This window comes from Rhagoletis zephyria, unplaced genomic scaffold (genome assembly GCF_001687245.7).
Source record: "Rhagoletis zephyria isolate East Lansing unplaced genomic scaffold, Rhagoletis_zephyria_1.1 Rzeph_scaffold_02552, whole genome shotgun sequence".
NCBI lineage: Eukaryota > Metazoa > Arthropoda > Insecta > Diptera > Tephritidae > Rhagoletis > Rhagoletis zephyria.
Genome location: NW_016159636.1, coordinates 12,740 through 40,237, shown reverse-complemented (window position 1 = coordinate 40,237; position 27,498 = coordinate 12,740). Strand labels below are relative to the sequence as shown.

Here is a 27,498-nt window from a genome sequence, read left to right as displayed (position 1 = left end):
GTATTAAACCATCGAATCATAGTATGTCTGTATGTACGCCCCTGCGCATGTATGTACTTGCAATACAATACTTGTATGTAGATTAAATAAATCTTAGCATTAGATTATTATTAAATAAAAAACTGAAAACCGTATCAGACTATATTATTTTGCTAGTCGGCCGACAAACTGATCACACAGTTATTATCAAGCAGCGGACAAGCGCGGATCAAGCCGAGTCAATTGCGAGTTGAGAAACGACGATAGATAGCGAAGGAAAAAAACACCAAACAAAACCAAAACGCACAAATAATCCTCGCCTAAAGCTGGCCAAGCAAAGCAACATTCGAAAATACCTTGATTTTGAAATTGCTTACGTACAAAAGCGTTGTTGAGAAATACACAAAAAAAAATACAAAAAAAATATTTAAAAATAACTACTGCAAAATTTGAAAAAAATAGCGTTGAAACTTAATTTGTGTAAATTGTAAGTTCAACAAAGTCGTATGATATTAATACATAAATAAGTACATACAATTAACCCATTAATTACATTAAATATGTAAGCGACATTTACAAGGAAAACTCAATACGAGATTGCAATTGAAAAACATTGGTGTTGCATGCGTCGAAACAAAAAAAAACTTTACATGTGACGATAATCTGAGAAACAAACAACAACAAAAAAAAACACAAGTGACATAAGAATCTGTTTATCTGTGGAATTTGGTCCCGAAAGTGTTTTTGTGCCTAGGCATTGTTGTTGTCAAGTGTGGATAAATATTGCATCGAACAAAAAAATGCGAATTTATTTTGTTTATACGAACTAAAGTAAATTAAAAAGTGCGTGCTGTCTTCCGTTATCAGAGGCAGCCAGTAGCCGGCACGCTTCATTGCGCATGTTTGCAGGCGGCGCAGGCATTGCCCTGAACGGCATTGCTTTGTGCGCCACAATTGGCGTTTTTTTTTTTGTGCGTTACACACTTGCAGGAAAAACTAGCCATGTTATTTGAAAGGATTTGATTTCCGAATATGTAATGGCGTTTTCTTTTCTAGCAAAAAATGTTGCCTTCTCAGTGCCCTCTACGCACAAATACTAAGGAGAGGGCAATGAAAAGGCACAATTTTATTGTAGAAAAGGAAACGTCATAAAAAAAAAATGTTTGAATATTCTTATTATATATTTGCAATTGTATAATACTTAGTAGCTGGAATTATAATTTGAGAATCATAATCAGCAAATATTTTGCTATCTCATTGTGACTAATCGCAATTAAGGTTTATACTAGTGTTTCGTAAAAAGTTATGTGAAAGCAAAAAACCGGAAATTATTTACATGCTTTCGCTTTAAAACCTTATCATTTGATTATTGAAACACGCAATTTTTTTAATGTTTAACCCTAGATGATACATCGACAAAAGGAGTCTTATTTTAGGTTTTAGTTTTTTTTTCTAGTTATACATTAACTTGAACGTTTGCGGTGAATTTTTTAGACATGCATGTGTGTGTATTATGATGAATCACTCTCCATACAAAAAAAAATATGTATGTATTGTTGTTCTCCCGTCGGACTTACGCCAAAAAATTTCGGAAAAATATTATTCGGGCCCGTTGTAGAACCACACAGCATCTTTGCATCCCCTCCTATTTATCTCTTTTGCGACATATGTGCCCGATCTACTGCTAAGGTCCCCAAAGGTTCCAACACCCATGAACTTCAGTGTCCTCCTCCTCAATACGGGACATTCACGAAGTAAAAGTGCCTTACTAAAAGTCAGGCTCCTCCTCTTTTTCTCAGCAGCTACTGCAGAAGTCAAATAAATCATCCCGATTTTAGCTGCGTGCCTCCCTAAAATGATGTGACCTACCTCAGGTCCATGGCCAAGAATATTTTTTATTTGCTCAGGTATCTTTTTCATCTCGTATGTTGAGCGTCATGCCCAACCTCTTCCAAGGCGGTGATAATGTAAGGGAAGTGCATTTTCTAGCTAACTCGTCTGCCATATCGTTCCCAGGTACATATAACTCTGTATCCCGTCACCCATTCGAGGTGAAGAGCAAACTAGTTTGCCATCATGTCAAGTTATCTGCGGCAATATAGTTGCTACAGTTTTCGAATTACTTTGACAGATTTAAGAAATTTTTAACCAGCCTGACTGTCTGAGGAAATATAGATATTATTGTATCCTATCCCTATGCCCTTAAACACTCTATAGCCGCGAGTTCGGCTTGGTAGACGCTGCAGTAGTCTGATAGGTGGCGCAAACTTTGTACTCCTGGTTGTTTCCCCCTCCGACCTTGTTTTTCATTTTAGATTCGTCAGTAAATGTCTGCAGAACTTATTGGAGTCGGTTGGTCCTGGACCGTTCAGGGTCCGTTGCCCTGATTGTGGTTGGCACGGAAGAGTCCGTTATTGTCCGCAGGCGAATGGCATTCAGAACTGTGGTGTAGTGACAGTTTTACGCTAACCAGCTAGAAAATGCATTTTGCTACTCCGTCTATGTTTAGCAGCACATTCATCGTTGTGCATAGATCTCCGCGGACCCTCTGTTTAACCGTCCTTTACAATGTCAGATTGGCTGATTTCTTCCTTAAAATAGGCTACCAGACCACTCTACATAAAAGTATAGGTCTTACCATATTAGTACACAGCCAATGTACTAGATATTTCGCTGATTCACAAATTTTAAGATTAGTTGGCGCCATGTGAGAACTCGTGCTGTTATAGCACACAGCCATTTTGTGCTACATTCAATTGATTGCTGCAGTTGAAGTTGTGTAAGCCCGTCTAATCCTGCTCATTTGTATGGCTATAAGGTTTCTATAACAAAGAAGTTCTTCACTTTTGGAATAATCTATTTGATAATAGGTTTAAGTATCCCACGTGTACGTTACCACTCTATTTTGTAGAAACTCAGGTTTACTAGTGTTCGGAGGTAGATCCAGTATTTCTTCCTCCATCTTTGTTCACGTACCATTTGATCTCTGCATGCATCCTATGGATGTTTGGGATGCCCCCGCGGACTACCCGATTCCACGCTGCCGAAGAAGTACCTCTAGAATGTACTCTTTGCTTTGTTTAGGAGACTTTTGCATTTCTCGCAGATTCTGTGGTTATGCTCACAGTGTTGCTCACATGCGGATGCCGTGGCATTGAAGGCTCCTCTACATCGCTCATATGTTTATATTCCCAGTTTATTCAGTTGATAGTTCGGCCTATAAGGACTCTCAGGATTATTCCTAATTAATTAGTGGATAACTTCATGCTTTACTTAAAACATTTTATGTAGTTTATACGATCCTTAAGGCACCTGAGAAAGCCTTGAATTTGGTCGATTGTACCGGTAGGGATTGCTCTGTAGCGGAGGTTTCTCCCGTTCCTATGCCGTAGAAGATCTCTGGCCCCATGTAAGCGGTTGATGCTCCTTTCTACACAAGTACATTTCTTTTAGAACCAATACGTCCCGCAACCTTGAAAATGTAGTTATCTTCCACCATTTTTTTTCTTGAGTTTTGATATGAATACGGCTGCATTCTAAACCAGGCCAAGAATATAGCGTCAAAAACTGCTGCCACGCTTTGTGCTGCGGCTCAGTTTGTGTACATGTCTTACGGTCACAATAGTATAGCGTCAACTTTACTTGGACGGATTGCCTATGTCATTTGCACTTTGGAACGAACTTCGAAGCCACCATAGAGGTCGAAGGCTGGCGTGACTGCATGAGGAGTCCTGGCTCGGTGAATGTCTATACAGACGGATCGAAGATGGAGAAGGTCGTTGGGGCGGCAGTCGTATGCGCGGAGCTCGGGCCTCAACAAAACAGCGATTCAACGTGAACTCGGCCTGTCCATGTTCCAGAAGGCGCAGAAAGCGTGGAACAAAACGCACGGCTGCAAGGTGTCTAGAGTTATATATATATAGAGCGTATGACATGAAGCTTACAAGGTTTCTCCTTTCCCTCAAGCGGGAGGACGCTAAGCTACTAGTGGTACTAATGGTCCCCACGATGACCCCAATCGATGAATAAGCGATGGTTCTTTCAGTTAGCTTAGATCGTTCTATAGTACGCACATACTATACTCGTATATATCACTTAACTCATAAGAATGTAAACCTTATATCAATTATTTCCACAAAAAATCGGTCTTTATTTTGTGTAAAAATAAAATGCGTCATCTAGGGTTAAATTTAAAATCAGAAATGGTTTCTATCTTTTAATTCTACATATTTATATTAATTATAAATACAGTACACACAAATAAATGGCAAATACCAATACTCAAAAAACGAAATAAATACGTTGCGGAAAGACTTGAGACTTTAATTTTCAAGGGCTGATTTTTTACGATTTTTTGGCCTAAGGGTTATCTCTCAAATAATAGGCGTAAAAGGCGGAAAAATTACAGTGATGTATGGTACATAAATAGGCATATATTCATACAGATCTACATACATATGTACAGCAATTAAAGCCACATGTGTCACATTCGTGAGAATCACAATAATTTATAAAAAGATCATAAATGTGTATGTATGTAAGTAAGTAGCTGATAGCTTTTCAGGATAGTTAGAGGGAAGAATACTTGTATAGAATACCGTACTGCTTCGACCACAGACATTCAAAATACCTTCAAATGTGGGCTGTTTAGGCGAGATTTAACACCTAGAGCCTAAATGCATACCACTTATACATACTCGATATAACAAGACAATATATTCCGTCTCTTCAAGAAAACGGTCAAGAAAAAAATTGCTATTATTTCGTGTGTACAAGGAATTTTGACATCTGATACTTCACCAGCCTGTTGCCGCACTCTTTCCTCAAGAAATAATGGAACGGGCATATATTTCTGTTGCAAACATGGGTTGCCGTGTGCACTTTTTTCACAAAAAAAAAACTGCGTACTGCCTCAAGAAAATTTTACACAAGAAAATTTATTAGCCATTTCTTGTACGTCATTTTATATGGAGTTTTTGCTTTTCTTGAGTGCTGCATATTGGCCTTGAGGGTGAAAAGTTGCCAAGTAAATTTTTTTGAAATTATTCAGGAGAGACGAAAACTCGATGCAGTTTCTTATTACCTGCCATTCTGCATCAAAAACTAAATTTTGAAAAAAATAGACTTCGCACCTTTTCACCTTTAAATAGCGTTATAAATTTCTCAACTTGTTTATTGCATCACTCCACAAACTCATTCGGAGTTTACTAAACAGTAAAAGCCAATTCTTACAAGACGTCGGCACTCTGTTTGACTTCAAGATGTGCAATATAGTTCTAATTTTTTATGAATTATTTCGTATGTGTATCAATCGAAATGGGTTTAAAAAATCTTTAATTTAAGTGCATGTAAGACTGGCGATTTTTGGCTATTTTTCCCCTTCAAATAATTTTTTTCCAATTATAAAACTTAACAATATTTATTTTTCCACGATAATTTTACAGAAGAGGCTAATAAATTGCGTGATAAACGTGACTTAAGCAGATTAAAAGACTGTCAAAAATGTTTAATCACCCTAATCGAAGAACTTTTGAAACGATTACCTAGTCAATTAAATACTTTTAAAAAAGCTTTGATTTTGTCACCAGAAAAGTGTGTGAATCAAAAGAGGGCGAGTTTCAGGGACCTGCCAATTCACTATTTGACTTTGAAGGAAAGAAAAGCAGCGGAAACTGAATATTTAAATATTTTAACTTTCTTATGGAATAACTTTTCTCAGAACCATTCCATACGACTCTGAAGAATTTTGGATAATTACTTACAGAGTGAAAACCGCAACAGGCAATAAAATGTTTGGAAATACAAGTAAATTCACATTTCCTCTTTTCTTTTCAGAAAGTGCGTTTTTTTTTAACAATCTGGACCCCCTGGTTAGTCGAGATAAATCCCTCCCGTTCAGTTTGATTAGAAATGCAATGTGTTTTGCGCAGTAGGCCACAGACTCCTGCAGACACTACAGGATTATAGGCTTTTCTGCCTACTATTAAATACTGCAATCGAATAGACTCTCCGATTTGATGGTCAGTTGAACAAATTCCCGTTGAGTTTCCCGTAGAAATAGATACTTGGAAGCGTTCATTAAAAATAGGTTTATTCCACACGTTTCTTTGTGGTAACATCTTGCCGAAGTTTTTCCTGAACAGAAGCGAAGGACAGATGTAGTCAGATTTTTGGCGAATGCTTGGGTCGTTGTGGTGTAGTGGTAAGCAGTGCGCGCTTCCACTCCACAATGCCTGGGTTCAAACCCTGGTCAAAGCAACATCGCAAAAATATAGAAAAAAGGTTTTTTCTTAACAGCGGTCGTCCCTCGGCAGGCAATGGCAAACCTCCGAGTGTATTTCTGCCATGAAAAACAGCTTCTCATAAAAATACAATCGCCGTTCGGAGTCGGCGTAAAACTGTAGGTCCCTCCGCTTTGTGTGACAACATCAAGGCGCACGCCACAAATCGGAGGAGAAGCTCGGCCAAACACTAACATATGTGTAAGCGCCAATCTATTATTATTATTATTATTGGGTCGTTGAAAGAGTGTAGGATACGTCCATGCCCGTACGTACGTTCTTTCTACAGTCTGAGTTCTCTCAACCTAAGGGCACTCTGTAAAGTGCTTTCCTTAATAAAGAGATCAGTCGGTGGCAAATAACCTGATCGCCCCCGTAATCGCAATCCAGGCTTAGTCTCTACGGCTTTTCACCAAACCAATTTTGGAAATTTGAATAGCCTCGATAAGGCAGGAAAACTAGATTTTATAGTTAGTTATTTAGCGAAGGTTGTATACATATCATTAGTAGAAGAAACGGAAATATCAAAGGTTGGTTACTAACATACATTCATACATACATATATAGGTATGTATGTACGTATGCGTTTAGGTAAGCCTCAATTATTGCATGACTCAATTTCCTATTGTATAACTCTGTGCTTTATCAATCGTAGATATGTAAGTTTAACTTTAGACGCAATTGCGAAATTTAACCACCAATTAGTTGTCATCAATAATTTGATACATATCTACGCCCACCTCTCCTCTGCTCCACCGCTCCTCCTCTACTCCTAGTCCATGTATGCACGTGTGTGCTTACTTTCTATATTTAATCCAGCTGTAAATTTTTGTTTACAACCGGCAAGTGTTGTTTAACTGTAATATTTATAATCAGTTATTTAGTCAGTGGCGGCGAGTGATTCGATTTTGGGACCAAAGAGTTTTTCGACATGGCGTTCAATTCAACGCTTCCTTATCGCGGAGGCCAAGCTGACTTGTTTACTTAAAAAATACTCATACCTATAAACTTTGCGCAATACTGTACGTACATTAGGCTGGGTCAATTTTGTATGGGGGAAAATAAAAGCCATTTGACCGCATTGTAATAGTAATATTATGATGTTTTAGGTCTCAGCCAATTGTTATTGGCCACGAAAGATTAATTTAAAACTTATCCTTAGCCCGCGCAATTGAATCAAATTGTATGAATTTTGAAAACGAAACTTTGGCTTGTAATATCTATGGAATGCGTTATTGTTATAAACAGGACAATATATCAAATTAAGGGCTATTAAATTTAGTACCTCACGTTCATTTATCATTTTTCATTAAGTCTACACGTTTTTAAGATATTAAGATAGATTAGTTCAGCAACCAAGTGAAAAATGCAAAAAGGTGAGACGAGATTTTTTTTTAGAAAAAAACTGGAAATCCACTTTTTCGATATAACTTTGGTAAATGTTACTCGATCGGTGCGTAATAATTAACAAATTGAAGGCGAGACTTAATGTTACTGATTTTTGATAATAATATGACTAAAATAGTTCAGATTATAAACAAATTATTTTAAAATAAAAAAAATGTTCAACAAAATTTTTTATCATTTTCTTATATTTGCAATTTTTATATTGTATGCATAAACATAAGTAAACCAATTAGTGTGTCTAGAAGTTGTGCCTGTTCAGTGTTTCCATACTAATTTGCATAAACAAAATTTTTCCGCGATGATGAAAAATAATGGATATTCTATTAGAGCTCCCGAAATTGTTCCTAAATTTGCAAAAGATCGCAAACTATAGCTAATATTATAAAAGGATTAGAATATTTGGAACTAGCGATCTAAATGCACGCCAGCAATATTAATGTTGTTCTTTACATCTTTTGACTATAGGCTAGTGCAATTATCAGGAGAACAATTAAACTTTTCTTGAAAATAGATGAGTTTGAGATTAGCGATAAGATAAAGGGCTGCGCGAAATGATACTTGACTTCATCTTTTGCGTTAAAGGATTCATTATCTAATAATATGCACCAAAATTTTTGGCTAAACCCAGAATTTTTAACAAGAATTGGTCTTATTCGACTAGTGTGCTGTGGGTCACTTGGCGGTCGATGCGCGGGCTCTTACAATTAAAATGAAAGACTAATATTTCGCAGGCTTGTTGTTGACTTCATGATATAATATATTTTCACTATTACCAAGGGATTTGAGAAAAATTAGATTTTCGACCCGCCCTAACGTACATACATATTTATGTATGTATGTATTTCTTTTATATGGATCGGGTGATCGGTTGTCTTCAGTAAACTATTTACTTAAACATAAACAAGATTATTATTGCACATCGATTAAGATACCTACAATGTGTGAGTGTACTTACATTTGTGTGTGTAAGTTTATATTTGTATTTATGTTGAGATTATCCCGGATTATTTTCGAGTTTAATTCCTAATCTGTAATTAAGAGTGCAGATTATCCATATAAAGTTGCCCCCTCGTTAATCTGTAATAATAATCTCAGATTTAACCGATAACACAGGCCTGCTATGATTTCCCACTTAAAAAGGCCGAATAGCCATTTGGGTAGGTTTTAGATAGTATTTAAGCTAAGAAAATAATAATGGAACAAATTGCATCACGTAAATTTTCCGACAAAATTGCTTTTTTTGTTTTCTTGTAGTCTTACCACGTATTATTAGCGTTAGCTTCGAAATTAAATAAGTCTTTTTGATTTAGTTAGTTTTTTTCGGTGTATTTTTAGATACACTGTTGGTTTTTAAATAAAAAATTAGTTTAATTTAATTCATTTTTGGATTTTCATACAAAGATGTATTTTAATTTAACATAACATAACAATTTAACATAATTAAAAAAAATATATTTTAATTATTGGAAGTGCGGAAATAGGTTAAAACCCGCAGGTCTGTGTAACCTCTTGGTCGCCAACCTAATTTTATCAATTACTTTTGTGAAAAATCGGAGAAATTTGAAATGTAAAAGAAAACAAAAATGGACGCTACCAAGGCAAAGAGGTTTGTAAAGGTATTTTTTTAATAAAATACAAAGTCAAAAATGTTTAAATTGTTGAATTCAGCAGAAGCAGGTAAGGGTAGAGCTGTCTTCGGCTATATCGAAGGCTTCAAACTACAGCTCGAAGATAATTATTAACCAATTCAAGTGCTCGCATAATAACACTTATCCAAGGAGAAGTTAAGTAGCATTCGGAAATTAACCGAAACCTTTTCAACAAGGCTTTATTGGTTGCTCTCAGAGGGAAAGCTTTACCGATGCGAAATGAAAATTCTTCTCAGTCAAGGAGGAATATAAATGAGAATTAAAAATAAATCTCCTTCGGTTGTATAAGTGCATTACATAAATATGTAAGTACAACTTAACTTGGACTTGATTCTTGATCTATTATTCGGACAGGTTGTGCAATTCACTACCCGCATCAAAATTACCCCTATCCGGATACCCGAATAAACGAAACCTCTTACACGGGTACCTGGATAAAAGTAACCCGCTACCAAGTATATTAGTTACCCGAATAAATATTACCCTTTAAGCCACTACCCAGATACCCGGATATATATACATATATTAACCTCTACCCGGCTGCCCGAAAAACACACACTCGCTATCCAAGTATAAGGATAAAATTTAAACATACCCGGGAACTCGGATAAAAATAACCCCCTATCCGGGTACACGGATAAAGAAACCCCTTACCCGAGGAATCTGGCAAATATAACCCACTATCAGGTTTCCGGATAAGGATAACCTCCTATCAGGGTGCTCGGATAAAGTTACGCGGTAAAAATGTATCTTATATCCGGAAACCCGTGTAACTATAACCCACTACCGTGGTGCCGACAAATATAACCCCCTATCCGGATAACCGCCTACCCGGGTACTCGGATAAAAATAACCCTATATCCGGGTACACAGATAAAGATAGCCTACTAACTGGGTATCCGGACAAATAAAACCCGCTACAAAAGTACTCGGATAAAGATAACATTCTATGCGGGTGCCGGATAAAGATAACTAAAAAATAAGAGCCGGATTCGGATACCCGATCGGATATCCGGTAGACTGCTGCCTTTAATAAATTTCACAAAATTGTGGTACTCGATTTTTTTGTTTAGCGCCATACACAGTTATGGCCAGATTTTTCGAGCTGAACTAACCAATGCGTAATTAAGAATACAAAATTTCTCATCCGAAAACCAAGTTATAAAATAATCTTTTATTAAAAAGATACAACCCGGATTTATCGATTATTTTTGGTAAAGGGAGGAGAAACGTCAAAGAAACAAGTAATGTTTAGCAAAAAAAAAGATAAAAAAAATATATATATATATATATATATATATCTCATGATCGGATCTAAACCAGATTAGTATGGGACCACATCTGAGACACTACCATTCCGATGCAAAAAGAATTATCGAAATCGGTGGTCCAAGATTATGCGGTAACATACATAAAAAAATATATATTCCGACGAACTGATAACCTCCTCCTTTTTTGGAAGTCGGATAAAAAATAAACAACAATGAACGCAGCTAAGAAAATACGCATGGTTGACTTATTTTTATTTTAAAATGTAATGAAAATGCAGCTATTATCAGCGTTGGGTAAATTGCACTAAATCGAAATTTTCACTACCACTAGGGCTTTAGGTTAGTGGTAGTGCATTTCAAGTTTCACTGTCACTATGTGGTTAGTGGTAGCGCATTTCAAATTTCAATAACAGTACATAGTGATAGTGAAATGAAATTTTCAGTATCACTATCTCGTTTGCGGTAAAGGAACGAAAATTTTACTATAATTGACTAATTACACTAGTTTACAAATTTAGGAAAATTTGGAGATCTTTGATTTTAATACCCATTTCCTTACAACAGGTTTGCTAAAAAATTTATGGCTACTAACTATATAGGGGTAGTGAAATGCATTTCCACTTAGCGCTAATGCATTTCAAATTTCACTACCATTAGTTGCTCAATTTTTTAGTGAAAAAAAAAATCCCTACCACCGTGCACTTAGAAAAGAGTGTTTAGGGCCATGGGTACCATTTATACTCAAAATAGAAATAGGTTGTTGACCGGAAATGCCGATATCCTTATTTACATAATGCAAAATATATAAATCTTTAACTCTAAATTTTATAAAAAAAGTGAACTAGATTTTTAATTGAATCTTCTATAATAGAAATCCGGGAATCCGGCCGGACTTTAGCCAGTATCCGGTCGGATAGTCGGATAACAGAAAAACGGCCGGATAGGCCGGAATCCGGATATCTACCGGATACCCGACACATCCCTACAAATAAGTTTCCTAGGTAAATCTGAGTGAAAGAGATCTATTTCTTGAAATTAAATATAAATCTCAGTGAAGGAGATTTATTTCTTGAAATTAATTATAAATCGCAGAGGGCGACCAAAATAATGCGTACATTTGTTTATCTCTCCGAGAAAAACCTATATGTGACTGCGAAATATGATAAGTATCCGAGAGTTGGTTCTATAAACGGGGTGATAAACAAAAGAACCTTGATTAAGATTATATTTATATGTAAACGTTCTTATATGTATGCCGAATAAGTATCGATAATATGTATGTATATACATACATAAGTATACCCCTTATGTTTATGTGTTTGTGTGAACCGAATAGTATTTTAAGCAACGAAAACGATAAGACACCGCCAAGCCAAGAAGGGCTATCCTGAAGCGACAAGTACCTACATAGTCATACGCTTTCATGCATACGCACATATTGATACCGAATTCTTATAAAAGGTCAATGATAAAAATATTGTTTTTTCTTCAATAATTTTATGTTCTGATAAGCCAGTTGAATGCAGCATACATTTTTTTTTGGCTGCCTGCAACTTTAGTGTGGTTTTAAATCGGTCGCGTTGAGGGTTTAGTCAGAATTTCCGCGTTGGCGAAGTAGTTGGTTTAAATAAAATGCAGTGAAATTATTGAAAGAAAATCATCAATTAGTTAGTTAACTTAATGGCAAAGTGTAGCAGCAAAGTTATTGGTTTGTTTTTTTGTTTATTTCTAGTTTTTTTTTTTTGTGGAGTGCATGTGCATGAATTAATAGATATTTATGGAGCAAATTAGTAAAATTAATATTATAGACATACGCGTGTTTGCATGACTAATTATAAGAATTTGACAAATTGCTATGTGCAATTGAATTTATTCAAATAAATGAACTCATAATTTATAGTAATAAAACTATTCCGTGAATTGAAATAGGAATATTTTTTTTATTATATTAGATTCAGTTTAAGTCAGTGATGACCATACTTAAATACACTCAGAAAAAACATTCCTTTATGCTAGGAATAAAGTATATTATTCTAAGGAAATATTATCTTGAAATGGCTCCAATGACATGGCTGCCTTAATATAAGTAAACGATTTGACTCAGTTTAAGGAAAACGCACTTCCTTAATTTTTAGGAAAAATTTACTTATAAGTACGTCATTTTGCTCGCGGCGCTCAAACAGTGGCAGGTGGCCGACAAAGCAAAGTTCTGGAGTGCTAGTCGAGAGATGCAAGGTTCGAGTCTCAGAGCAGGATTTTTTTTTGTTTATTTTTTAATTGTAATTTTTTAAATTGTATTTAAAAAACAAATTTATCTAATTTATTTTTTATGTTATTTGCGTATTTAGATTTTTCCATATATGAAATTAATTTTACAATTTGTAATTTTTATTTAAATTGAAATAATTGAATTACCTTACTCTAACCACCTCCAACCGGATTCGAACCTACGGTCTCAGAACCTAAAGCAGTAGTCTTCACGCGACGCCACAGCCGACATTTGCCAGGAAAGCCATTAACTTTGTCTTAACAGCACTGACAAAATTCAAAATTATTTAAGGAAATTATTACTTATATTAAGAAAATTATTACTTATATTGAGTAAATTTACTTCTTAAAATTAATGACGCCCTATTTTTAAATTAAGGAAAAATTTCTGAAATTCAGTAAATTTTTCGTAATATTAAAGAAAAAACAGTAACTCGAGAATAGGGATACTGCTTTCTTGATTTAAGGAAATGCTTTTTTCTGAGTGTACTTTTGTGCTTAAAGTACCTGACTGGATCTCAAATACAAGTACTAAGTAATGTTTTAATATATTATAGTAAAAAACTAGGTATTTAGGATTTGCTAGATCCTAAATACTGAATTACTTAAGGTGCTAAATGCTAAAGTAACAAGGTATTTAGGAGATTTTTAAATACTTTTATGAATCAGCAAAAGAATGAATAATAGATATATTTGTGGATTGATTTTAGGGATATAATAAAATGCTTTAAGATTTTCGGAATTTTCGGAAACTTTTAAATAAATTCACCGAATTTTTTTGCGCGTCTTTTCGCTTTATTATTCGGGATTATTTAAGAACTTTGGGAATTTATTTGTGACTTTTCTTAATTTTGGCAGAGCCTTTTGGTATTTTTCATGTATTTATTTATTTATTTTATTTTATAAAAGGCTTACATAACAATAACAATTATTTTCTATATAAACCATTAAACACAGCGCTAGCAGCATATGCTTTTTCGCTTCATGTGTTACTTTTAAGGATTTTTTAGTATTCTTCGTATTTCTTATATTTTTCATAATTGTTTTTGGGACTTTTAGGGGTTTTAAGATTATCTTGAGATTACGACATTTTTCGGGACTACTTTTGTATTCATTATTTTTCTTGATTCTTCTTATTTTATTACTCGGGGTTTTTTTAAGATCACTGAGGGCTTTTTTCGGGGCTTTTACATATTTATTCAGAAAGTTTCGGTTCTTTATTTTAGACTCTTCGGTCTTTTTCTGGACTTTTCGGGGGTTTGAGATTATCTTGAGATTTTTGGAACTTTTCGGCACTACTTTTCTATTCAGGCTTTTCGGCATTCTTCGTACTTTACTACTGACTTTTCGGTGTTTTCAAATTATTCTTTTAAGGGACTTTTCGCGACTAGTGGAATTCGCGCTTCTGCGTATTCGCTGTATCCTGCGTAAGTGTAACTGGTCGAGCGTGTGGTTGTTGTTGTATGTGTATTTGATGTACCGCTAGCAACAACAAATCACACGCCCATGCAGTTACACAACATACAACGAATACACAGAAGAGTGAATTCCCCTCATGTTCTTTCAGAAGTTCGTAAATACCAACATATTTGTGTACTTAGTTAGTACTTTGTATTTAGGGAATTCAGTTTAACCATCATTGTTTTACGTATCTTTATTTGGGCGGATCAATTTATATGGGCGCTTTTTTTGACCATGCGGGTATGGTATAGGAGTATTTCGTAAGATAATTGTCAATTCTGGCAACTACCTTGAGAGCTTTCTCGATCTTTCGAAAACTAAATGAATAAAAAAATGGTTTCTTTTTAAAACAGTAAAGACTAAAAATTTAAGTAAAGTTGAAAAAATTTCCATAAAAAAAATGAAAAGAAATTATGTATATTAAAAAAAAACATAAAATTAAGTCCCGAAAATTAAATGAAATTAAAAAAATAAAAAATATTTTTCTTAAAATAATAAAATCTAAAAATTAAAACAAAATTTAATTAAAAGAAAACCCGAATTAAAGGAGAAAAAATATGTCTCTAAAAATTCAATGAATTTAAAAAAATATTTATATAAATAAGTTTCTAAAAATTAAATTAAATTAAAACATATATATTCATATGCATATGTAAATACATTAGACTGGGTAAAATAAAATAAATGTTTTTTTTTTCTTGGGTCCCATAAGAGAATTTCGCTGTCGGTTACAAGAAAATAGTTGTGGCAAAATTTGTCTCCCACTTTTTTAATAAACATTAAAATATGATAAATAAAAACAAACAGCATTGTAGCCTAAGCAATTATTATGTGACAAGTGCAAGTTTGAATTTTGGCAATATTTTCTGTCTACGGTGTCAGTCATTTTCTTTCCCACAAAATGGGTTCGAGAACTTGTTTAAATGGAAAAAAATGAACGAAACCTTCAACAAAAAAAAAAATTGCCAAAAATCAACGGTATATCCTAGCTACTTCAAACCTGCACTATTTATACTGAAATTGAATGGCCTACAAGGTGGTTTGTTTTTATTTGTTATATTTAATTATTTATTAAAAAAAAGGTAGCGGAAAAGTTTTGTCATTAAATTTTTTTTTTTGCGAGCACCAACCGAAAAATTAAGATACTGGAATCACTAGACACACTGCTCGAGGGTGTGCGTCGAGTGTAAAGTACCAGGGCGCGATACCGACTAATCAATTTAGTTGCATTTGGCGCTGAACCCATTACAGAAAGTGTTTCTTTTTCAACTGTAATTAATTATCTAAATATCGTAGAATATTCAGGTGAAGGTACTTATCATTTATTTGGTATTTTCCTACTTTCTTACCAACAAATTTACTTTGAAATGCAGATGCTAAAGATTATTAGTAAAAAAAAGTACTCACACTTCCGCAGGTCTTGAAATTAGACTAATATTTTAGAGAATTTTACGTAGTTTTCGAATATATAATTTGATCTTTGCGCACGACTTTGCAAATATATGTAATTTTTAATTTTCTTAAGTTTTGATTTTCAGATTCTTTTTGCATAATTTAGCGAAAAGAATTTTTCGAACAATGAAAAAATCCCACCAGATATTGAAAAAAGCGAGTATTGTCACCTAAGTCATTTTATTGTATAACCTTTGTTTTCTGAGAGGGGAAAGCAAGAAACAAAAATTACCGAAAATTCCATCATATTTAATGACTGGGCCCACATTTTTTGTGAGTTTTGAACGTTATAGTAATCCAATCTTCCCCATATTTTATATTTAGGTTCTAATAAAATAAAGACTACAAACTAAATTTCATCGAAATCGGATGAGATTTAATGTTTCCGCCCACAAGAGTAGAGGGCGTGGCAATTATTCCATCTTTACAAAATTTCATAATTCTCTATTTCTTAGTAAAACTAGAGCACATGTCAAGTTTCAGTGAAATCGGTGCAGGTGTACTATTATTTCCACCTGCCTCCATATAGTCGAAACACTGTGCGTCGCCTGGGTAAAAGATTGTCGTAAGCGTCATACGTACGTCCGTAACATATCTTTTACCCAGGCGACGATAAGGTTTTCTTTTTATTGAAACGAAAAGTCTGTGCTGCATCCGATATAGTTAATTAATACAAAAACGCAAAAATATGAAATATTTTCAAACTTTATTTAAAAAATTTCTTACGTACTATGACGCAATTCCAGCAAATCAGCGTTATGTTAATTTCCCCTGTTGGTTGATTTCAACAGTGCATTATACGATTACTGACGTATCGTGTCTTGGTAACAAAATTCATATATAGAAATTATAAGAAATTTGTTTGACGTGACACTTGACCTAAAGCGTCAAAACGTATTTGACATATCTGATTAGAAGTTCTGTTATTAATGAGCTACAGACATAATGAAAAATACACAATTTCTAGAGACGTTAGAAACTTACGGAAAATACATAAGCGGGCATGTCTATGAAAAAAAAATACAAATAAAAAATATATTTAATAAATTCAACAACACGTCAAAGTAAGTGAATTCCGGGTGTTTGATGGATCTGCGTACAAGCATACACATAATCTACACTAATTATATAACAGTTGGTCCGATTTTCATGAAATTTTGTATACACAGTCAGTCAATAAAGTTTAGGTACTGCGAATTTTTTACAGTACGGGCAACTTTTTTTTAAATATTTTATTTTTCGCTAATTTTTTATAAAATATGGTTAGTTCTACAACAAAACCCTCAAAAATCAGAGTTCCAAACCCTGTGCAAAATTAAAGAAAATTCTGTAAAATTTCATTCAAATATTGCACTTTTTATTTACGCTCTTTAGAAAAAAGTTGAGTATGCAGTTTTTTGCCCATTCAATATTATAATAAGGTGAAGGATGAGGAAGCTAGGACCTACTATTGATTTTCGGAAAATTTGTTTGTGTAAGGTATCGCACATTTTTTCCATATAAAAAATTATCAAACATTATTTTATATAGAGCCAATGAGCGAAACCTTCAACAAAAAAAATTGCTAAAAATCAATGGTAAGTCCTAGCTACCTCAAACATACACTTTGTTATTCTAAAATTGAATGGGATAAAAAACTACGTACTCAACTTTTTTCTAAAGCGTGTAAATAAAAAGTGCAGTGTTTGAATGAAGAATTTTCTTTACTTTTGCATAAGGTTTGAAACTCTGATTTTTGGGCTTTTTGTTGTAGAATTAACCATATTTTTATAAAAAATTTGTGAAAAATTAAATATTTTATAAATAGTTGCCGGTATTGTATACATATAAACGCATTGTGAGTAGTAAAAAATTAATTTCCCGGTATTTTCAGAGGGGTCACGCTTGGTCTATAGATGTGAAGTCAAGTCAAGAGCTCAATCCGAGAAATAGTTGCAGCCAGAAATATATATATTCCTGTTGGAGCCTCTAACAGTTTTAGAATCAGCTGATGTACATCCTACGTAGATGATCCTTGAAATTTCGGCATGGGGCACCCTATATTATGTTCAACGTACAATATAAAGACTTCTACGGAAATTTTTAAATTTAAAGAAAAATTTTAGGGGCTTGAAAAAAAAGTTTTTTTATCGCGAAAAAAATTCAAAATTTTTGATTTTCGCCAGCTATATATCAGCTAGTTTAAGAATTTATATGAATAAGTTTTAATACGCTGAGTTATAGCCCGTCTAAGTCCAAATTTTCTCGAATTTTCCCTTAAAAAAGAAAAATTTTCGATAAAAAAAAATATATGCAGGCATGTTCTGAAATTCGAATCTTTGAAATCGACTCGATTTGCCAAATATTTTTTAATTACATCTGATGGAAAGATTGAATATTCTAATAGAAAAATGCAAAAAACTGTTTTTGGCTTAAAAACCATCAAAAAAATTAACGAAATCCAATCGATTTAAAATTTTCGAATTCAGAATTTCAGAACATGCCTGATAGATTTTTGCAATTTATAAAGAATCAAAAAAATTTGAATCGCGAAAAATTTACAATATTTGTATTTTGACCAGCTATAAAAATACGCGGCGTTATACCTGATCAAAATCCAAATTTTCTCGCTTATGCAATAAAAAGTTGTAAATTATATCGATTTCTATAACTTGAGATTCGACAAGGGCACGACCTTCATCCATCTGTTTAATGGATGAAATCTATTTGGCATGAGATTTCACGTGTTAATAAATATTTAGATCGTGCCCTTGTCGGATTTTAGACTATGTGGTTTTAACATTTTTTTTTTTTCAAATTTGAGGTGCACTGTCAAATATATCCGGCAAGCGATAGCGTTTGAACGATAAACTTTCCAAAAAAAAATATTTTTCTCATCTTCAGGGGGTTGACTTTTTCTGCTATACAAAACTTTAGATATTTAGCTTACCGTAAAATTGTTTCAACACGGAAAAGGTTATACCACTTTAGCTTGATACTTCTATTGTAATATATCACTTATTTTATCAATTTAATGATTGAATAAAATTGTTCAAATAGGTAGCTACACTCCTAAAAAATATTTTTGGCAGTAAACTTTCCTAAAACCTCTTTAGTTTAAAACACATATTGCAATGTTTAAATTACCTTATCAATTAAATCAAATAAAAAAATTTTGAACAGGTGGCAACCTCCCACAAAAATGTATCCAGCTCATAACCTTCTTAAAAGTCTTTCGTTTGACAGCCATATAGCAATATTTACTTTATCTTAACAATTTACTTAAACTGCAATTTTCAAAGAGGAGGCAACTCTCAAATTTATTTTCTTCTATATTTTAAGTGCCGCAATTTGATTATACGTATAGATAAGAAGAATAAGAAGACAATTTCGGTTATTTTAATTTGTTTCTTTTTATATTACAGTTTCGGCGAAGTTTGCCGTAGCTATGCTGCCGGGAAAGATTCGCCGCTACATTTTCAATATTGTTGGCTGTTGCCTAATTTTACTGGGTCTTCTACATGGACTATTTAGTGAGGCAATTTTCAACCAAGTAATGGAACAGGTGAGAATTGAAGAAATTTAAATTTTGTTCATTCAAATTAATAACTCTATAATTCGGATTCGGAGAAACTTGCACAAATTCTTCAAGTTTTGCTATTCGGATTTCGCCTCTGTTTCGAAAATCAACTTTTCCATAACCCTAACCTAAGACTATAATTTACTAGTAATTAGTTTTTTCAAATTTTTTTTTAACCATTTTATTTTTCAGGAGATGATTCTACGCCCTAATTCGAAAATTTTCGACCTTTGGAGAACGCCGCCATTGAAGTTGACATTAAACTTTTACATATTCAATTGGACCAATCCGGAAGATTTTCAAAATCTCGACATAAAACCTAAATTCGAAGAATTGGGTCCATATCGGTTTACGGAAGTGCCAAATAAGGTTGATATTAAATGGCATGCCGAAAATGCTTCAATGACCTATAAGAAGCAAAGCAAATACTATTTTGATGCCGAGGGTAGCAAAGGACGATTGGACGATGAAATTGTTACCGTTAATTCGCTAGCAGTGGTAAGTAAAATGTGTAGATAAAAAAAACTTCCCTACCAGAAAAGTTTATCGCCTACTCCAATACTCTGACTTAGAAAATTTACAGATACTCATTCCCACGTCAGAGAGAACAAATTAAAACGTAGTTTTACTATATTTGGCCCATGGTTTCGCGAATAAATAAAATTTTTTGTGTGTAAAAATTACTGTCGCACGGTGTAGTAAATAAGAAAGCAACAGTTTTTTTTTTTTCAGTGTACTGGAGGAAGCAGCCAATTCTATAAAACAGCAGACGAAATCCTGCGTACCTTGCCCAGCTCCTAAAAGTTTAACAATTTCAGCGATTTTTTTTTTAGCTGGCAACCCTATTATATTTTTTTTAGTAAGGCTTAATTTGGCTTTCAGGTCGCATAACCGGGACATCCCAAAGTAAAATTTTTGGAAAATAAGTACTTTCGACATTCAAAATTACATTCGCAATAAAGCTTTCTTAAGTTTCTTTCTAGGCCCTCATACATTAATACATATTTCATTAAACTTACTAAATTGAATTCGACTTTTAAACAGGTGGCCAGCCCCTTTAAAAATGAATATATATAAATATTTTTTACATCTTGTTCGTTTGCCATCAAAGTTGAAAAATTTTGTTGAGCTTTTAGTCCAAATTTAGTTTAAATACTTAAACAGGTGGCAACCCTTTTTAAAATGGTTTCCGAAAAGAGCCATTTATAAATCTCATTCGTATAAAATTCAAATCGTTATATGTATTTCATTTAACTTATTGATTACATTTAATTTCATTTTTAAACAGCTGGCAGCACTTTTCACGCATATTTTCGAAATAAAGCTTTTTTAAATCTCGTTCGTTTGTGATACAAATTGTAAAATTTCGTTAAACTTATAATTTAAATGGAATTTAAATTTTGAAACAGGTGGCAACCCTTATCAAACACGTTTTCGAAATAAAGTTTTTCCAAACATGCTCACCAACTTTCAGATTTAATTAATTTCCATATTTTGATAGATGGTAACCATCATTTAATATTTATTCGCTTTTTATTCGCATTTTATTTCATTTGTGCATTTAATATAATTTTTTCTCATTAATATTCCAGTCTCTGTCCTCTAAAGCCAAGCGCTGGAGCTCTTTGCGTCGCCGTGTAATCGATATTGCTTTGAAGGTCTACCACGATGACATAACAATCAAGAAATCAGTGGATGAGTTGCTCTTTGGTGGCTATGAGGATGTACTTTTGAATGTGGCCAACTATCTGCCTTCATCGTTGATCGATGTGAAGGTGCCATTCGATAAATTTGGCTATTGTTATCCGGTAGGTCGCCGTTAAGGGTCAGCCAAAAAAAAACTTTATGCAAACTAATTGAAAAATTTTCCAAATTTTAACTACTCTTCAGCGCAATCTAAGTGCTGATGTTACTGGCACTTACAACATTTACACCGGCGCTGATGATATACGAAAATTTGGACAAATCCATACGTGGAACTATCGTGAAACGACACGGGAGTATGCGCCTGAATGTGGTAAAGTCTATGGCTCGCCAGGCGAATTTCAGTCACTCTACTTACAACCAGAAAAGCCAGTAAATTTCTTTTTGTCGGATGTCTGTCGAACGGTTGCAATGGATTATGTGCAGCCCGAGGTGGTGGAGGGTGTGAAAGGATTTCGCTATGAGGGCGGCAAGCGGATGGTAGACAATGGTGAGTAAAGTGAAATGGTCTATATGTGATTTGGATACGGGAATATGTTAATGCTTGAAAAGATTTTGAATGTATGTATGTACTATAGAAAAGTAATGACTATGGACTATATAGTTAACACAATTAAAAAATTTAAAAAAATCTCAACTTCTATTTGAAAAGCGCATATTCAGTAAGACAAGTAATTTTTGGCAAAAAAAAAACCGGCTTAAAAGAATTTATATACATATATATATATATTTCATGATAATGCTCGGATCTAAACCAGATTAGTATGGGACCACCTCTGAGAAACTACCTCTCCGATGCAAAAAGAATTATCGAAATCAGTTGACGTGGTCTAAAGTTATGCGGTAACATACATAAAAAAATAAAAAATAAAAATAAAATATTCCGACGAACTGATAACCTCCTCCTTTTTCGGAAGTCAGTTAAAAATTTAAATCACTTTTTAGGTTGAAGGTAGGACAATTGAAAGACGATAGGCAAGATAGATAGAAGGATTTACAGGGCGAATCTGGCAACTGCCTTTCAGCAACAAGACAAAGTCTTTCGTAAGACAACTGTCAATTCTGGCAACTATCTTGAATGCTCTTTACTGTTGTTGGAAAGACTAACTGTAAGACCTGCTAACGAGGAGGTCTTTACGTTATGCTGTTTGCCTTTTAGCAAAAAGTTTTGTAAAAATTAAATTGATTCAAAAAATATATATATATTTTTTTTAAATAAAAACTAATAAATAAAAGGAAAATAAATTGAAAAAATAACATACAAATTAATTGATAATAAAGCAAAACTAAAAGAAAAAAATTAAATTAAATTAAAAAAGTATGTTTTTTCCTTTTTTAAACTATAAATTCCAAAAATTTAATTAGAGGAAGACAAAAAATAAACTTAAAATAAAAAAAAACCTAAAAATTAAATTAATTGAAAAAATATTTTTTTTTTTATATTTCAAACAATAAAATGCTAAAATTAAAATAAAATGAAATTAACAAAAGAAAACCAAATTAAACAGAAAAAAGAAAAGCTAAATAAAATAGGTTTGTGAAATTTACATGAAAAATGAAAAAATATATTCCTTATTTAATTAAAAATAGATTCTTATTTTTAAAATAATAACATCAAAAAATTACAAGAAAATTTATTTAATTAAGAAAAATAAATGAATTAAAAAAGAAAAGATTAGAAAGAAGGAAATTAAATAAAAAAAATATGTTTTTTTTTTCTTTTTAAAACAAAAAAATCTAAAGTTTAAAACGAAATAAAAAAAATTATGTATTGAATAAAGAAAAAATTCCGTTGCCGAAGGACTCGAACTCGGATCTCTCGAGTGGCACACTTTAATTTGCTTACTCGGCCAATGCGACTGCTGGAGCGAAAGACGTTTTACTATCTTAGCCTGTTTGTTTACTTTGTCATTTGCAGGGAACGGATTTTATGGAAATTGCCTTTTTTTCTGCTAAAGAGATACGAGTATATTCGATTAAGAATATCCACGATTTAGCTTTCCCTGATTCCAACATACACATTTGATGTTGCCTTTTTTTTCCTTTTTTAAGATATTTGCATTTTTTTTGCCTTTTCTACCTTTAAAAAAGTGATTATAGCATTTACATTTTTTTTTTTAAGATTAAAAAATATACACATGCCCATGCGGCTTATAGAAGCGCAGGGACCTCTTGCCAAATTGGTGTTGGAAAAATCAAAGCCGTTTTCTTAGCTAACGTAGGCTTGGAGACAATAAGGGGTGTGGATAAAATTGTAAAGGGCGAGGGAAACGCCCTTATTCCTGATAATATGAACGTTCCAAACGTTCCTTATTGAAATTGGGCNATAAAATTGTAAAGGGCGAGGAAAACGCCCTTATTCCTGATAATATGAACGTTTCAAACGTTCCATATTTAAATTGGGCTCCACTTGTATCAACTTACGTCGAGCGCACATTTAGTACATTCAAGGCTTTTCTTCGCGAAAATCGAATGAAAATGCTGCCAGAAAACTTCAAAATGCATCTTGTGGTTAAATTTTACTACAACTATAGAGATTAAAGTTTTGTGAGTTAAAAACTCGAATGGAGAAAATAGTCAAAGATTCAAAGTACTAATTTTCCATATAATGAAACTAGTTCATAGTTTTTCTATTTTTACTTGTAATATAAACATTTCTAAAATAAATGTATTTTTTGATTGTTCTTCGTATTTTCTGTGTTTTTTTAGTGCCTTATTTTGCTTTTTTTGCAATACCTAGTGCCTTTTCCTGCCTTTTTAGCTACTTTGTTTTGCCTTTTTTGCAACAACTAGTGCCTTTTCCTGCCTTTTTCGGTATTTTATTTTGCCTTTTCCAGCCTATTTCGTTTTTTTATTTTGCCTTTTGTATAGGGTTTTAGGTCCTAAAAATCCGTTCCCTGGTCATTTGTCATTTATTCTGGCACGAAAGTTCTACAAGAAAAGGTCCCTTGTCACTTCCACGGCTCGAATCCCCGAGCATTATTTTTCTTTTCCAAATTAAATTTTTGGATTTTATTCTTTTAAAAAGAAAAATATTTTTTTAATTTCATTTAGTTTATATAAACTTACTTTATTTTGTATTTTGGAACAAATTTTCGCCGTCCCTTGTGAAATTTATTTATTTTTTTATTTTTATTTCGTTTAATTGACGGCCGCTGTGGTGTAGTGGTAAGCAGTGCGCGCTTCCACTCCACAATGCCTGGGTTCAAACCCTGGTCAAAGCAACATCGCAAAAATATAGAAAAAAGGTTTTTTCTTAACAGCGGTCGTCCCTCGGCAGGCAATGGCAAACCTCCGAGTGTATTTCTGCCATGAAAAACAGCTTCTCATAAAAATACAATCGCCGTTCGGAGTCGGCGTAAAACTGTAGGTCCCTCCGCTTTGTGTGACAACATCAAGGCGCACGCCACAAATCGGAGGAGAAGCTCGGCCAAACACTAACATATGTGTAAGCGCCAATCTATTATTATTATTATAATTAATAGAAAATTACTTTAGTATTTTTTTACTTTTGATTTATAGTTTTTATTGTTAAAAAAAAATATTTTTTTTTCTTACTTTATTAAAATTTTTAGAAAAATTTCTTTAATTTGTTTATTTGATTTTCAATTTTATTATCTTTTAATTTGTATAGGAAAAAAACTGTTTTTTTTTTAATTTCATTTAAATAATACAAACTTACTTTGATCATTTTTTGTTTTTTAATTTAATTATCTTTGCTTCATTCAATCTTCTTTTAATTTTTAGTTCTTATTGGCTATTTAAATGTACATGTATATATATATATATATTTCAATCTTCCCACTTGAAATCTAATAATAATATATCCTTTAATTTCAGGCACCTTATATCCCGAAAATGTTTGCCATTGCAATGGCCAATGTGTGCCATCGGGTTTAATGAACATCTCATCCTGCTGGTATGGCTCGCCGATATTTCTTTCGTATCCACACTTTCATGAAGCGGATCCTTATTATCTCGCCGAAGTGGATGGTTTGAAACCTGAAAAAGAGAAACATGAACTCTATTTGGTGTTGGAGCCGAGAACGGGGTTAATGTTGGAGATGACAGCGCGTCTGCAATCCAATATTCTAGTCGAACCCATATCGGATTTTAGGTAAGCGTCACAACTTTTTCATAAAACTTTATTTTTTTAAATAATGCTCTCGAATTTCGCCACATACTCGCACACAGCATGTTCCGCAACAAACGTCGCGTCTTCTTTCCGCTCTTTTGGTTCGAAGCAAAGACACGCATTTCATCAGAGTTGGCTAAAGATTTCCAATTGTTGCCGCGACTCATCATTTTTAGTCAAGTTTTTGGTGGCCTTTGCGCATTAGTGGGCGTGGCATTGTTGGCTTGGTATCCGATTAAACGGCATTTGCAGAATCGCCTGATACAACAAATAAAAATCAATAATTTAGATAATGGCACACCACATCGGGTGGTGGGCAAAACCATTTCGTTGCAGCCGGAAGTCGCACCATTGCTGGTGGCAGCAGTGCAAGATACGTCCAAAATTCTGGAGCGGGCCGATACTACGCTGTCGGAATTGAGTACGGGCGCAAGTACGAGCTCCACCGATCGCAGTTCAATGCAATCGGCTACGAGTTCAACGTGATTAGCTTTAGATTTTAGATAGTTCCTTAATAGTTGTAAGCGAGTACATAGATAGTGTGGAAAGAGATTATTGTAGTTTTAGTTTTAGTAATGGCCAATTATTAACTTAGATTCTAAATGTAAAATGTAAAAATTTATTTACATAGGTGTTTGGTTTTTTTTTTTTTGGTACTTTGTTACAAGCAGAAAGCAATTTTACACATTCATAAGTGAATACTCTCATTGTCGCACACATTTTTATTGCACACACAACGTTTTTACTCACAAAACATTTGAAAAAGTAATATATATCAAATGCATATCTTCATCATTGCTAATAAATTTTGTTTTGGAATATTTTTAAGTGGAAAGCAAAGAAATTATTGATTCCATAATTTTGTATGGTCTTTTTAAGCAAACTACCTGTAGAAATATTGGCTCATGATTAGACGTGCATATGTTTGTATGTACGTAGACAAAATTTTTTAATTTTGTTTTTTGTCTAGATATAGTTATACATAAAATTGAATGTATAGAATTCCCAATATGCAGTTTGTTAAATTTGATTGTTATTTTTTATACTACTTGAAATGTAAAATATGTTACATTTTTCTATTTTCAGAATACCATGAATTAAATAAAAAATACAAAATAATTTAAATCAAATTGTTTTCACTAAAAGATTTCCTTGGTAAGTTTCATATGATTTTTTTGATTTAGTCGGCACCAGTGCAAAAATAGCACTAAGGCTACACACCGTCCATTGTACTGTTTTCATATCCTTTTTAAAATGTTTTAAATCTGCAAGATTGTTGTGTATCAAAGAGCTCAGGTGTTCGTTTCTCAACACAACGCGGCCAAATGCTTCATACCTATTTTTTGCAAAGGCGGCATAGAAGCGCAAAAAGTGTTCCACCGTCTCATCCTATTCCAGGCAGGATGGGCAAATGGAGTTGTCATGTACGCTTATCACAGTCAGCTGTTTGTGCCACGTGACCAGTCAGCAGTCCAAAAAGTTGTCTGGCAACACTAGTTTTGCCCACCTGCAGCCCCTCGATGCCTCCTGAGATCATCCGACCTTTAAAGCAGACTGATGTTTCACCTGCTTTTTCGTCTAAGATTTCTTTGTTGATGATTTCGTTGCAAATTTGGAAAAACTTGCTTAATAAGCTCATTTTCGTCCAGTAGCTTTCGCTTGAAAGCATAACAAATATACGCGGGCAATTTGAAAAGTCAGTGACTTTTTGAATAAAATATATATTTTTGGATCGATACATTAGGTGTAGTCGAGGTTTTTCCCATTTTTTTTATTCCTTCTAAATAATATCGTCACTACACACGGCGAAAAAAGGCGCGTAAAAAAATTTTGCGAAAAAGATGCTTAAGAAAAAACTTCGGCGAAGTATGTTAAGCGTTTTTGACGCTAAAGTTTTTTTATGCGTCTTTTTTTGCCGTCAACTTTTGAGCTCGCGCCTTTATTCGTGTCTAGTGACGATATGTTTTTCTTGGTCCTCAAAATAAGTGTTTGTTTCAGTGATGACCTCTTCATTCGACCCAAATCTCTTATCGCCTAGCCATTAGAGGAACAGGAAATAGTCGCTGGGAGGCTATTAAGGTGAATATGGTCGATGGGGAAGGAGTTCGTAGCCTAATTGTGGGATTTTTTCTTTAGTGTCTTGATGGAACAACACTTTTTCTTAACCAAACGTGTTCAAAATCTGTGATTAATATTCGCCAGTGATCGTTGAAGCGGTTACACGGTTGCGTTTATGGTCGTGAGTGAGTATGCGCCGCACTCATGGCACGTATAACTTCTTCATATCCAAATATTCATGTAAAATGTGATGTACCTACACAGTTGAGATGCC

The 27,498-nt window shown here is 33.6% G+C and overlaps 1 protein-coding gene across 3 annotated transcripts; it reads left to right on the top strand.

The window, feature by feature from the left end:
* On the top strand, positions 1-26,284 carry LOC108367125 (protein croquemort-like). Of its 3 annotated transcripts, none has more exons than XM_017621692.1 (7): positions 1-466; positions 19,173-19,312; positions 19,520-19,825; positions 20,920-21,135; positions 21,218-21,521; positions 24,872-25,148; positions 25,226-26,283. In XM_017621692.1, the coding sequence occupies exons 2-7, from the start codon at positions 19,196-19,198 to the stop codon at positions 25,650-25,652; spliced, it is 1,647 nt and encodes a 548-aa protein (XP_017477181.1). In that variant the 5' UTR covers positions 1-466; positions 19,173-19,195; the 3' UTR covers positions 25,653-26,283. The 3 variants fall into 3 exon arrangements, with proteins under 3 accessions (XP_017477181.1, XP_017477178.1, XP_017477180.1); XM_017621689.1 differs by lacking the exon at positions 1-466 and adding an exon at positions 8,587-8,608 and having other exon boundaries at positions 25,226-26,284; XM_017621691.1 differs by lacking the exon at positions 1-466 and adding an exon at positions 12,143-12,295 and having other exon boundaries at positions 25,226-25,652.
* The last annotated feature ends 1,214 nt before the right edge of the window (positions 26,285-27,498 follow it).